General features: G+C 37.8%; 1 protein-coding gene across 1 annotated transcript; it reads left to right on the forward strand.

Annotated features, from left to right (window-relative positions):
• Nucleotides 1-49: 49 nt before the first annotated feature.
• LOC130572934 (desmoglein-1-beta-like) lies at nt 50-11903 on the forward strand (the record flags this gene model as incomplete). Its single annotated transcript, XM_057364986.1, is given in 10 exon segments — nt 50-240; nt 805-990; nt 1172-1431; nt 2383-2525; nt 2673-2891; nt 4054-4611; nt 6055-6203; nt 6695-6755; nt 8240-8448; nt 9929-11903. Coding segments are annotated over 10 exon segments (2948 nt in total), but the record flags the coding sequence as incomplete, so codon positions are not given.
• Between the last annotated feature and the right edge of the window lie 3027 nt (nt 11904-14930).

Below are 14930 nucleotides of genomic sequence, written 5' to 3' on the forward strand. Positions count from 1 at the left end.
AAACATCTAAGTCAAATTCCTGCACTAGGAAACAGTAGTAAGATATGAGTTGTTTATTAGATGCACAGATGGTCTTCAATATATTTATTTCTCTTTTTGTGACAGCAACATAGCAGCTACACTCTTGTTGTGAAAGCATCAGACCGGGATGGGGCTGCAGATGGAATATCATCCCTTTGTAGCTGTAATGTGAAAGTCATTGATGTTAATGACAACTTTCCAACTCTTGCTCAAAGCTCTGTAAGTTTCCAATATCAAAACTGTTTTAAAACACTGTTTAAAAGTCCCATTGATAACAGAGCCCTTACTAACCCACAGAGAACTTTTACATTTCCATGATCCGCTGGGTTAACAGGGTTGTTCCCTGGAAGCGTGCTCAAAATACAATCTGTTGCTTGTGCCCCAGTTCTGATAACATACACATAGATTTTTAATTTTTTTTCCCAGAAAAGCCAATCATGACACTGTCAGGACTGGCTTCTCTCATTCAGAAAAACCCAGTCATTCAGGTGTCCAGACTCCTACAGTACAGCCACATTATCTAGATTAACCCAATCTTTGGAAGATTATTTCTCATAGAAAGCACAAATCCTTTTCCTCTAAGATCCTCTGCAAACTCTTGAGATGATACAGCTTTTCAGCTCTGCAACCACAATCACAGTTTAAGCAGAAAGCATATTTTTTTATTAAATTGTTCTCGACTATGTTCAAAACACCCTTCAAAAGCATCTCTGCAGACAGCTGTGTTTTCCCCACATTATATATATCTAATGTTTGCTAATAGGTATTTATCTGTCATTCCAGTTTTCAGCAAGTATTTCAGAAAATTCTCTCAGTTCAGAACTGCTACGAATACAAGCTCTGGATGCTGATGAAGAGTTTACAGACAACTGGTTAGCAGAGTTTTTCTTTATATCCGGTAATGAAGATAACTGTTTTGAAATTGTTACAGATCGAGCTACAAATCAAGGAATCCTTAGAGTAATTAAGGTATGGATAAATATTGTGATTCAGCTCTTAAAATAATCATCCTAAAATTTTAATTAATTGTGAACAGAATTAAACAGGCAGTAAAAACACTGTCACTCAACTATTTAAAGTAAAAAAAATATTTAAATAAAATTAAAGGAGCTTTTTTTTATTATCTAGTTCTCTGTGGTTTACCTTTTAGGAACTGGATTATGAACAGCTTCGAAGTCACTCACTGATGATTGGTGTCAGGAATGTAGCTGCCTTCCACCACTCTGTCGCACAGGACTATCAAATATTTGGAACACCCCTCACAATAGAAGTAAAAAATTTGATTGAACCACCAAGATTTCACCCATCTTCAGTTGTGTTTAACCTGGCACATGGCGCAAAAGCGAATTATGTTATAGGAACCTACACAGCCATGGATGAGGACACCAGAGCTATCGCATCAAACGTTGTGTAAGCTCTGCTCTGCTTAACTCCCTGAATGGAATAATTCTTTTGAGATTTCAGTGGGATGAGGAATAGGTATTTTAAAGGATGCCTTAGAAAAAAACGTTTATTGATTAGCAATAGAAAAATGGCAATAGTATATTCTCCAGCCCATTTTTATGCTGTAGCTGCTTTTCTTTCCTCACCTACTTTAATTAACTTTATGCAAAACACACAGAAAATATCATTTTTCTAACAGTCTGTAAATTGGATAGATTAGAATAAGGGTTCTTTTTCTAACTCAGTCTAAGAATACTTTTTCTTGAAAAGTTTGCTACAAATAGAGAAGTTGTTAGCATCTTTAAAAAACAGGCACAAAATCCCAGTAATGGTCATATTATCCACTCAGAATAGAAGAGGTCACTACCAGCTAATTCTATAGAAAAAAAATATTTACACTTATTTTTCTTTAAATTAACGATAATAACTGGGACCATAATTTGCTTTTCAGTGTATGTAGAAAAAAAAATATAGCCTATTTAAAAATATCTTTTAGAAGTTCATAAAATAGAGAAATGTGTTAGCAAATAAAACTGTAGAATGCTGTAGGAAGAGTTGTGGATTTAACCACTGTCATCAACAAGGATTCTAGAAAAGGTTTACAGGATCAACAAGGGTACTAGTAAAGGTTTACAAGATCCAGAAAATTTTTGCTTTTAGATTTTGATGCTACTTTCAAAATATAATTTTCTATAGTACAAAATATAGGCTTCTACACACTTGCTTTATTCCTAATTACTTTTCTGGACTACATCTTTTGGAGTCTACACAGATTTTGCTTGAACTGAGTGAAATRCAATAGGACCTAGCAGAGCCTAAAGAAAAATGTTCCAAAGTGCCAAATTTTATCTGTAAAATAAATAATTAATAAATATATTCATAACATAATGCTGAGTAATTTTACTTCACCCAACACAGATATAGCATAGGACGTGATCCAGCTGCCTGGTTCAGAATCAATCAAAACACTGGTGAAATCACCCTGAACAAGGTCATTAGCCGGGATTCAGTCTACATAGTCAATGGGCAGTACCAAGCAGAGGTTCTGGCTATCACCAGAGGTAAGAAAGGAGATGAAGTTTTCTAAAATAAACTCTTTTTGTTCCAGATTTCTCTCATTTTTTTTTCTGTTTCTGATTTTCCAATCCTAACTGCATTATTTATAGTATCAATATTTCCTCCTGACCACAAATATCTTCTTTTTACAGGGTCTCCTCGATATACTGCTACTGGCACCATTGTGCTTTCAATAGATGACATCAATACCAACTGCCCAACTATTAATACTGAAATGAGGAAAGTATGTATGCATTCCCCATCAGTGATTATCTCAGCAAAGCCCAGGGATGGTGATCTATATGCTACCCCCTTTACATTCAGCATACATGGTGAACCTCAGACTACATGGATTATCAGACGAATAAATGGTAAATTAACCAACATTTTACAAAAGAATAAATTGTAGTCAGCTCTTATCTGAGACAACTGATTAGGATGATATTTTATTACCAAAAAAACACTTTTTAGAATCTATTCAAATCTCAGTTAAATATTAATGTAAGAAGTTGCTCCAAATTTGAATATATGCATGTATACATATGGATGTATGTAAAATCATATTATAACTAGGGTCGGAATTATTACATGTGTTACCTTTTAAAGGAAAGTGAAAATTTASTGATAAAAATAGAGCAGCAAAACTYACTTYGAGTATGGCTATAAAAAGAASCTTTACTGGTCTAAACATAATGAGGTCAATCAAAAGGAGTAATTTATACTTTTTCATTTCTATATTATCAAAATATACTAAGCACATGAAAAAACTCTAAAATTTTATTATTAGAGTATAAAGTTATAGTTAGCAGAGCTTTACTTTTATGAGAGGCATATGAAAATGGCAAATTAAGATTATAACTTTTGCAATGCATTGTACCAGTCATACTACTTGCATTTTAAAGGAAACTGTTTTAGTCAATGTCCATTGAAACCTTGCCAGTTTCCCTCAATAGGACATAACAAGCTAATGCACTAATCAAATCTCATACATTACAAAATGACAGAATTTGCGTAACTTACTGTATGCATAGAAGACTATATTAAATGACAAATATCAAAATTGAAACTATTTTTGAGTCTCCTACCTGTCCTAAACAGTTGCAAATATGTAATTTAAAGTATTTTAAATCTACTGAAAACTTTTTGAAAAACATACATCAATTCTTTGTGAGATGAAAAAGAAACACATAAAACTTTCAATTTTTATGCTTACCATTGTGTGAATAAAAATCAGAAAAGCAGCAGCATAAATAAAAAATTGCATTTGCCCTTTGGTATTTCCCATGTTTAAAAGTGATAACTAGACTGATTTGGCTCATGTTTTCCAARAAAAAAAAAACAAGCAGAKGYGAATATTATATTTTTCAGCTTTGAATAAGTCCTGTAGATGCATAAGTAATTGGGGTGCTTAGAAAAGGAAGACTTCGTTTCATCCTGTTTTTTGAACATAACACACAAGAGTCGTAGATTTGTAGAGCACTTATAGTCAATACCTTCATCTAAATATTTTTCTCCTTTTCTTTTCACTCCAAGGTTCCTCTGCAGAGCTAGTGGGCCAGAACATAGACTTTTACCTTTACAGGATCCATGTGGTTGTAAGAGATAGCCAAGGCCGACGCTGCGCTAGACCACACATAATTCCTGTGCAGGCTTGCCAGTGTGACAGTCGGAATTACTGCACCAGTGGGGCCACAAGAATAATTATCATCGGTGGTGGTGGTGGTGGTGGCGGCACTGGTGGTGGCACCGGTGGTGGCACTGGTGGTGGCACTGGTGGTGGTACTGGTGGTGCCACTGGTGGTGGCACTGGTGGTGGCACAACTGGTGGTGGTGGGGGTACTGGAGGAGGCCGGGAAGATGGAGGAGGCCAGCAAGGTGGTGATGGTGGTGATGCGGGATATGGAGATTATCAGCCCCACACAGAATGGGAGAGTTATACAGATGGATATGAAGGAGGTGAGGAAGGATACACTGCATCCACTGATGATAGTTACACTGGAGGAGAAAATTACGGCAGAGACTACCAATCAAATACCACACTTAGCGGTGCTGCCATTGGCCTGATGTTTCTCGGTGGATTAATATTTGTTCGTAAGTATAAAATTAAGAAAACAGTTTTATTACTTTTTTAAGTAATGTAAATGGTATTTTTTTCTAATTCTTCTAAAATAAGGTTACTTTGTCAGTAACCTTATACAAACACAAAATTCTGAAGCTCTCAAAGGTTGTTCAATCTGTAGTTCTCAGATGGTTAGTCTCACAGGACAGACTGTCTTTCTGCCTTTGGAGATCTCCCCTGGTAGTCTGGATTAAATCTGTCCTTAGTCATGCTGTATAAGGTAGCCCTTGGTATATGGTATTGTCCTTTCCCCTTTTCATTTCCCTTTGATGTTCAAGTAATCATAGGGCTGGAGCACCTCTCTTATGAAGACAGGCTGAGRGRGTTGGGACTGTTGGGAGAAGGCTCCAAAGGAAACCTCAGAGCAGCCTTCCAGTACCTAAAGGGGGCCTGCAAGAGAGCTGGAGAGGGACTTTTTACAAGGGCATGTAGTGACAGGACAAGGAGCAATGGATTTAAACTGAAAGGCAGTAGGTTTAGGAAGAAATTCTTTCCTATGAGGGTGATGAGACAGAGGCACACGTTGCCCAGAGAATTGTTCCAATTTTGGAAGTGTTCAAAGCTGGACTGGATGGGGCTTTGAGCAACCTGGTCAGTGGAAAGTGCCCCTGCCCACAGCAGCGGAGTTGGAACAAGATGGTTTTTAAGATCCCTTCCAACCCGAGCCATTCTATGATTCTAAGAAATAATCTTGTACTGCCTTTCTAAAATAAGATGTGTTTTTGATGCTGACCTTGACAACATTCTGCAATTTCCAACACCGAGCTCTTTAAACAACTAAGTCTAATGCAGCACTCTGGGAAAGCTGACTCACTCTATGTAAACATTTTGTGAAACTAGGGCTTGGGGGTTGCCTCCACTGTTTTTTCAAATCAAGCATTATGTATACTTGATGTGAAAATTGCAGCTGGAGCCTTAGCCAAAGATCACTGTAGTCAGGTGGCCATCTCTCCACTGATTTGCATATGTCTATTGTTACTAAAGTGTATTTCTTTTCAATTACAATATTTGAAGAGACCAATTTATGCTTATATATCAGGCAAGAATAGCACTGAATGCTATACATAGCAAGACTTGTTCTGTTCGTTTAATTTTCATATGTATGCAACTTATATTGGCTCAGCTGAGGTAGATCAAAGTCTGTTCCCAGGTGCATAAGCATAAATTTGGAGTAACAGCCCCACCCCTGTGTTGCTCTGCTATGACTAGAGGCACAAATTATTCTGAATTTCAGAATACATGCATCTCCTAAAGCAGTTAATGCTTCTGAAAGCCAGACTTACAGGCTGCTTGGTTAGAAACATTTTAAAGACATATTTTCAAAAGTTCACGAGCACCTGCCCTCTGGGGAAAGCAGCTATTCCTGTGAGGAAGAGATGTCCTAAATCCTTGTTTCCTGTTTCCTTCCTGTTAAGTGATCCCAATTTTGATGTCAATGAGTGACTGTTGTGGCTGTGGACCTGGCGCCGCAGGTGGAGTTGGAACTGGATTTGAACCTGTACCTGAATGCACAGAAGGGGCAATTCATCCATGGGGAATAGAAGGTGCACAACCTGAAGACAGGGTCAGTACATCCCATGTGTCATATTTAGAGAAAAGGCTGCATTTGGCTAGAGAAGGTTTCACTTTCACTGCTATAGACAGTAGCACTGTGTCATCTAAAACAAGTCTGGCAGTGTCAACAATTGCCAGATATGAAAGGTGATTCTTAATTACCATTCACTGATGGAGTTTATGTGTTTTAAGCTGTGGTCAGTTAGCTTGGCATAAAAGTTTGGTGTCACGACTTTTTTAGATGAAACATGTTAACTAGCAAGCTTCTTTTTTGCAAGTTTAGAAAAATGCAACAAATCATCTTTACAGATTATTGTGTTGATAATGAAAAGCTTGTAGTCTCTTTTTTTGTTATGTTTTGTTTGTTAATGAAGACAGTGATATTTATTAACTATCATTAATATTTTGGATTGCTAATTCCTTAACACAATTCACAAAGTCTTGGTCTTCATATGGAAATTTCAAGGTAATCATTCAAGGAGTCAAAATGTTGTTTTCCAGGATGTCTCACATATTCTTGGCCCAACAACAGCTGCAGGAGGTGATTTTGGTGAACCTTCTGGTAAGCAGATCTCTAAATCTTCTTAAATCTTCTATGTTGTGCTGTAATGAAACTATCTTTCAGAGCTTCAATGCCTTCTGATTCATGGAGTCCTTTAGTTTCCCAGCTATAATCAAACCCTTCCAATCTCACACCTGCAGATAGTCAAATTAATGCTGGCAAGACCTCCAATGTGAATAAAAAGTCCGGTGTTTGAACTTTTGAGCAGATTAATTTCTGCAAGCTACACTTACTTTAAAATACCTGCCATGGCTGTCAAATCCCAGGCAATTTTTTTTTCATCAGTGCAACTACGAATGGAGGGTTTTTCAAGACACCAGTTCTAGCAGAAATCAGTCTGGAGACAGAATAAGGAAATTTGCTTTCATAACTCAGATAAAAGTTCTTCCCGGTTTCATCTCTTCTTCCCACAAGATAGCATATCTGGTAGCTAGTTAATTACTGACAATTTGTGTACTTAGCTAGACAAGCTGGTACATAGCACAATAAATTTGTGCTTCTGAGATAGGCCACCTCCAGGAATTCAACGATCACAGAGAATAAATCAAGTTGTGCAGTGCCACTTTCTCTTTCTCCTCCATTCCTTACTTCAGGATAGGAAGGAAGGAGGCTGGCACAGATACATTTTCACTAACTCCTGATAGGAAAAAATGTTACTCTGCATGACAATTTCTCTCCTGGATATTTATTATACAAAAATGTTCTCGTATGTTCTCATTTCATAAAAATGAAAATGATATACAATTTAGCCTATGTTTCCCAGTGTAACCAGTTAAGACCACTCTATAAAATTCTTTTATTATAATACATGCTGATCATTAAGACAACTATTTCCTCATTATCATGTATTAAAAAAAATCTGGAGAAGATAAAATCCTGTATTACTTTAATGCTGATTGTAAAGACTATTTTTATTTTGGATTATAAACTTGTGGTTATTTTCATCCATTGTTGTTCTCCCCAAAGAACCTCACTCCTAGAAAATGCAAAAGGAATTACAAAATTCTTTCTTTTCTAGAATTTACAAAACTCTTTCTTTTCTAAATGTGTAAGGAAAAATAATTTTAACCCCAATATGATCATAAATATACATTTATGTGTTTGCAAAAACATCCATAAACATTACCTGATTTTCTAACACAAACACCATGACAGCACATATATATATATATCAGATAGAAAAGTCTTTTCAGCCAATCACAGAAGCAAATAATTGATTTTCTAAAACACAATAAAATGTGTTTTCTAATGTGTCCATGCTGCCTAGCCTCAGGAATAAAATCAAAGTCTTAGATGCCCATTAATAGGCATTTAATTACTACTGCAGTTTCAATGTTTCATACCTGTGCATGTACCTGTGACTGAAATTGGTCTAAAACACCTTTAGAAACTCAACAGTGTCATTATAGCATTTGTAAAACAACTGAAAAATTGTGCACAAAGTTTAACAGAGCACTGGAAGGATAACTTTTTTCTGTTTTCAGACATATATAATAACACATATGGAGGAGGAGGAGTAGTAGCTTCTGGTGCTGAAGAAACTACAGGGGTTGGCTATGGCACTGGTACTGGCTACGGAACAGCTGGAGGAATTTCTGGAACAGGGGAAGTAAAAGGGTCGATTGGAGGAACGATAAAAGAGTATCGAGAAGGAGGCGTGAACATGGCCTTCCTAGACAACTATTTCTCTGAGGTAATCATTTGCTCTTCTCTGAGTTACAGCTGTGAGTGTACTTTTTGTTAGACTCTCCTCCCCAGGGTACTTGGTGGCAATCCAAATTAATGCTACTCAAAATGAAAACTTCCATGACTTAAAACTGGTGTGAGGGCAAAGGTGACTGTACTGGTAGGAAAAGTGACAACCCCAGTAGCAGAACTGTCTTTGAGCTGCTGCCATAGTAGATGGATTGTTCAACAGCCTTTTTGTAAAAAGGCTGCATGTATGGATAGGAGGCAATAAATTATTTCACTTTCATAAGTAACCACCAAATTTATGTATTTTCCACCCTTTTCAGTGTAAAAATATATAATAACTTCGTGAAATTTTTCACTCCTACTTCCTGTAAAGCTTTTTAATGAAGTGACTTGAACCCTCAAAGAACTTTAAACTTCAGTTCATGTTCTTCCTTACTTGTATCGCCATTTTTGCTCCCTAAAAGACTTGTGAACTGTCAATGACAACAATACGCAGTTTTTCAATTGGCAACATCATAATTAACCTTTATATGTGGGATTTTAAAAATGGTATGGAATTTACATGATTAATGGTTTCATGGGCCATATTTTTTTTCATAGGCGTGAACTGGAAGGCATAAATGTTGTAATTGCATGTCACCAAAATACCAATTAAGATACAAGGATTGCTACATTTCAGAATCTAAACAAGGTTCAGTGAATGAGAGAACAGAGCAGTCCTGACATCCTGAGCATTGATTTCTCCCAGACTGCAATCTTCCTGCCTTGGCCTGGGGCATAATGTATTAATTGTTGGCTGACCATAGGGCTCCACAGATTACTCCTGCTACCTTCCAGGACTGACTGTCTCAATCCCCAAACTCTCTGACTCTCCCTCCCAGGCCTCCTCTTCCATCCTTTCCTGCTTTTTCCAACATTACTCTGGACTCACTTTAAATTCTCCTCTTTCCTGCCTGATGTCTCTTCAATGACCACTCCAAGGTCCCCGACATCATCCCAAATCAGTGATTACCTTCTTGCTCAAAACCAGACTCACTTCTGGACTCACCAAGACATGCCCCTGTGGACAATCCTCCATCCCATCTCCTCTATCCTGGTCTCTGCATTGCTCCCCTCATCACCCTGCTTCACTCCTCTWCCTATCACTTTGTTCAGACACTGCTGCCCAAAGAGGGCCTCTGTTTGCCTTTTGCACCACAATCAGACCCACTGATGTCAGACCAAATTTGAGATGCTATGTGTTGGCAGAAATAAGSATAAAACAGAGTAGTATTTTAACAAATTTATTTCAAGGTTAAAAATGTTGATGGTATAGTCTGCCCTGTTGATGTCCTATTTTTCAAGTCAGCTGGGCCTTACTGTGGTTATAGAAAACTCACTGTGATTTGAGTATTCACAGTCAAAAACCTGATGAAAATTCACTCTGTTCTTCTGGTTTGTTTCTTTTTTCTCCATTTTTTTGTTTTTGCAAACCACAGAAAGCATTTGTGTATGCAGATGAAGATGAAGGCCGGCCGGCAAATGATTGCCTATTGATCTATGATCACGAAGGGGTCGGCACTCCTGTTGGCTCCGTGGGTTGCTGCAGCTTTATTGGAGAAGACACAGATGAAACATACTTGGATACTTTAGGACCAAAATTTAGGACCCTAGCAGAGATCTGTCTGGGCAAAGAGATTGATCCTTTCCCTGACACCAACCCACCCTGGCCAGGCGTCAACATCCCCTTCCCCAGCCCCGAAAGTGATCTAAACCTGCCGCCACCCGGTACCACCATCGTTGTCAATGGAAGTGCACCTATGCCTCCCCCAGTCGGCACCACAACGGTTGTCACCGAAAACACCTACACGTCTGGGGCAACCATMCAGCCCCCGAGGCCGATGCCGGATCCCCTACTCCATGGCAACATGACGGTGACCGAGACCTACACCTCCGGCACCCCCTCTCTCGGCGTTGACCCTCTGCGTGCATCCAACGTCGTGGTGACAGAGMGGGTTGTGGGGCCCGCGTCCGCCTCTGATTTGCGTGGCATGCTGGATATCCCTGATCTCACAGAGGGCTCCAATGTCATCGTCACGGAAAGAGTAATTGCGCCTAACTCCCGACTCCCGGCGTCTCTGAGCATTCCCGATTTGGTAGATGGGTCAAACGTRGTCGTGACAGAAAGGGTGTTCAGGCCTGCCTCAGGCATGCCAGGCAGCCTGATAAATATTCCTTCAGAGCTATCGAACGCCCACAACGTGGTGGTCACGGAGAGAGTAGTGTCAGGGTCTGGGATGAGCGGCCTGGGAGGAACGAGCCTGGGGGGAGCAAATCTGGGGGGCCTGAGCAGCACGGGCCAGATGCTCAGTGCTGACAGTGCCTTTGGCCAGGGAATGAGCACGGCGTCTCCAGGCACCTCCCGGAGACGAGTGACAAAGTACAGCACCGTGCAGTACTCCAGTCAGTAAGGCCTCTGCTGGCTCCCCTTCCTGCWGAAATCACCGTTTGCACCGACACTCATTAGCTGCCACCCATCAAGAATATTGTTATTATTTATAACTAAGAAATAGYGCTAACATTTCAGAGATTCCTGCTTGTGTGAGGATCTCTGAAGGGTGCCCCGTTCCGAGGTCAAATGCAGGACTTAGTCAGTGAAGGGAAAATAGAAGTTAGTTTTAAATTTATTTCTTTCCCTCCACCTCGCACTGCAAGTGTATAAACAGACTCTAGTATTTTTGGAGATATCTGATGGTGGAGGAGAGCAGTGAGAGGGGATCCTTGTGTGCACAGGATCTGAATTAATGGTGTACAAAAGCATGTTAAAATACTGTGCAGCTGAGTGATCTCTCACAATAAGCAGATTTGGGTTAATAGCCCCTCACTGACAAGAGAGGAAAAGAATGTAGTTAATAATTAGTCAACTCAAGACTAAATAAGCACTTTCAAACGCATCATTTTACTTTGCATGTAATTCAAGGAGCGCTACAAAACGGCACTTTCAACCATTTCTCCCACCAYCACCAATAGTTATAAATAATAATTATCTAAACATATTACACTTCCATTGCTTTCTGAAGTTCTCAGTAAACAAACACTCTGCCACAGCCTGCCATGCTGTTACTCTCATGGTGAGGAGCGTGACCAGCGATTCGTCGCAGCTGGTGATGCCACRTTGACACTGTCACCAAGGAAGATGTTGGCTTCATCTTTTCTCCATTACAGCTTTSCTTAAATCTAAAAGGACTTCAGTGACAACCAGGAACTCTTAGTCAGATTTTTGTGCCAAAATACCATCCAAATCACCAATGTCAGGTTATATTAAAAGGGCTATAATATACCATGCCAATTCTCATTTCAAATACTGAAAAGAAAAAGAAAGTCTTAGAAGCTTTATGATGTGAGGAGGCAATAGCAAGTATTGTATTACTGACACTGGTAGCTGAAGTCTTCCTGAAAAGAAAAAAAACAAAACACTTGGAAGCAATATAAACTTGCTAATAAGCAATGTGGAGAAATTTTATTTCATATGTCAATGTATTTTGCATTGATATTTTGAAAGTTTATTTGAATGTATTGATTGAAAAAGTCTATGAGTCTATAAACTTAATTAAATCTGGCTTTTATTTTCCCACAAAAACAGCTCTACTGGACTCTGTTATTCTAATAATACCTTAATGTGGATAAGAATAGACTATAATCTGAAGGAACAAAATACTGAAATATAGCTTCTATCTCATTTTACTGCTGTATCATATGTATAGTAACCATAGAGTACCCAACATCKCTTCAGTGTAAATAAAATAGAGTTATAAGGAGGGACTAGGTTTTTTTTTGCTAGACCACCAAATCAGTAATTTCCCCACAAATTTTGCTTCTTTGGCTTCGGCAGATCAGTTAGCGAAAAATCTAAGAGTTGTCCATGAACTTCCCACTTGATAAAATGGAAAATAAACTTTCAATTATGTATCCAGACTAACTTACCTCGGAAGAAATGGATGACAGTTTTCTGAGTCCTATACCAAGAAAAGGTTTTTTAAAAGATGGTTTTGGGAATGCAATTAGATYGGCTGTCAACAACTGCCTGCCGTGCCTCCTGAGCCAAGGCCCCTGCCATTAATATCAATAATCCCCAGGAGTCATGACCAAATCCAAGGCTGCCTCCAGAAAAGGTCCCTACCACAGCTTCAGGTTCTTTTCTATAGCAACCAAGCATACTGGATTCTCTCCCCGTAAAATCTGATGTATTTCTGGTTTTGCTTCTTTCTGCAGCCTTGATTATTTTAAGTATCACTAAAATTACATTGACTTCAAAGGAATTAGTCTTTCCCACAAGTTATGTACCAACTGTAATTATGGCTCCTGGAACCATTCTTTAAAGAAGTAAAATAGGGACTAATATGTAAAGCTGTATCCTTTTATATCTGGAGAATCTGTGCAGAAATTCACTAAAATGCTGACAAACTCCATTCCACTTTGCTAACGACCTGTTTACATTAAAAAAAAACAAATATTTGAAATATATATGACTGTCTGGATATATAGAAAGTCAATGCAATATAGCCAAAGCTCACTGGAATACATTTTAATATAAAAAAAAATTAGTCTTGTGTAAATATTTCTGTAATCATCTTAAGCAAATCAGAAATATTTTTCTGAATTGTGTTCAAAGTAACGAAACTAGCCTTCAGGAGCACATGCTGAATTCCTTGAAGAGGAATGCCGTGTGAAGTATGAGTGTCTGAACTATGGTCTCTTGCATGTCTAGAAATATGGGAAGAATGAATAGAAAAAATAGAGAAATAGAAAGCTAATAGAAAAATAGATAAAAATATTGTTTCAAAGGACATTTTTTGCTTATGTGGTGGCTGTCTACATCTAGTACTATCTTTTACCAACTTTATAATTATCAATTATTACATAATACAATTTCTTCAAATATTTCTAACATCTTTTCATTATGGTTTCTCACATCAAACAGCAATTGCATTATCCCTCAGTGCATTTCCAGTGCACTTCTGAATATTAATTCCTATTGCTGTGTACTTCTTACAAACTTCCTAAAAAWTGTTTTCTTAGTGAATTGAGGAATTTTTTAGGTTACTACAAATTGTGGAAGAAAAAAATGTATTTGAAGATGTGAACAAATATTTGGTCCATTAAAAATTCTGTGCAAATTATTTTTCTAGCTTCATTGTTAAAAAAATATAGCATATAGTTTAATTCTGGCCAGCAGACATTAGTTTTGTTTCTTTTCCTCCAGTTGTAATTTAGCAGCCTGTTTGCTGTCTTACCTTTAATTTTATTGTTTAATAATGAAGAAGAAATGGTTTTTAGGGAAGAAAGACAGCAGTAATATCAATTCTGCTCTAAACCATTCAAGAAAAACACTCTTACTAAAGAGTCAGCAGCRTGCAACACAAAGTGMATGGCTTTTTTTTTCTTTKTTAACTTGGGTTTATTTGGGAGTAGGATCCTATAGTTATAAACAGGTTCTTTGAGACCTTGGCATGATGAAAAGTATACTGACATGGAATAAAACAGAGCCACAAGCTAAGGGTMTCATTAGATTTCTCTTTTGGGAACACTGTCTGAATCTGAACTGCAAGTTTCAATACTTTTTYCTCTGTCCTGATTTTGTGGTAATAAATAACACTTTTAAACTGTTGTGAGCAGCACTTACTATGTGCAATATGGAAAGACCACACAATTTAAGCAACAATTTTAAAAAATTCTGCCTTTTTCTTTGAATTAACATAACTGCATAATTCAAATGCTCCTCAATATTGAGTCACCAAATGAATCATTTAAATTTTATTTWAAAAATAAGTAATATTACTGTGGGCTTGTATTTTCATAAATAAAAATATTAGACACTTGTTTGTAATAATTTCTGAATGGCACTGAAAAAATACAATAAATGATCATTTGGAACATTATGTTTCATATAGAGTGGCTCAGGATTTTTCTTTCAATTTATCAGTGGGAAATACAGTTTCCTTAAAACTGATTTTTTTTCAGAAAAAAMCTCATTCTTTCAGGAAATAAAAAAAAGGTGGAAAAGGTGTTGATTTAGAAAGTCAGTCACCCCCAAGAGAAAACTATTTCATGTGAAAAATTGACCACAATASTTTGTTTCAGGTTGTCAAGCAGAAATGTGTTCCACATCTCACAATAATTACAGTACGATTTCCTCGACCCATCATGCTATGCATTGTTGTCTCTCTTTAGACAGTCTTTTCTTTGATAGCCTTCCATCCTGTAGCTCTGAAACAGTGCTTCAGAGGAGCTATAAAATAATGCTGGACTACAAGCCACAGAGAAGAAGGAGAAGAGAAGTCTCTAGAAACACAATATTTGGGCAGCACAGGTACTGCAGGTACATCTGCTCACTGTCAAAATGAGTTGAACCAAGCCAAAGTACTTTGGTTCTAAAATCAAATTTCTTTCTGATGTCCCAAACCACTGATSGTTATTCAGTGGTCATTCATGATAATAATT

Source organism: Malurus melanocephalus, unplaced genomic scaffold, assembly GCF_030028575.1.
Source record: "Malurus melanocephalus ecotype Western Australia unplaced genomic scaffold, MMel_1.1 scaffold_46, whole genome shotgun sequence".
In the NCBI taxonomy this organism is placed as follows: domain Eukaryota; kingdom Metazoa; phylum Chordata; class Aves; order Passeriformes; family Maluridae; genus Malurus; species Malurus melanocephalus.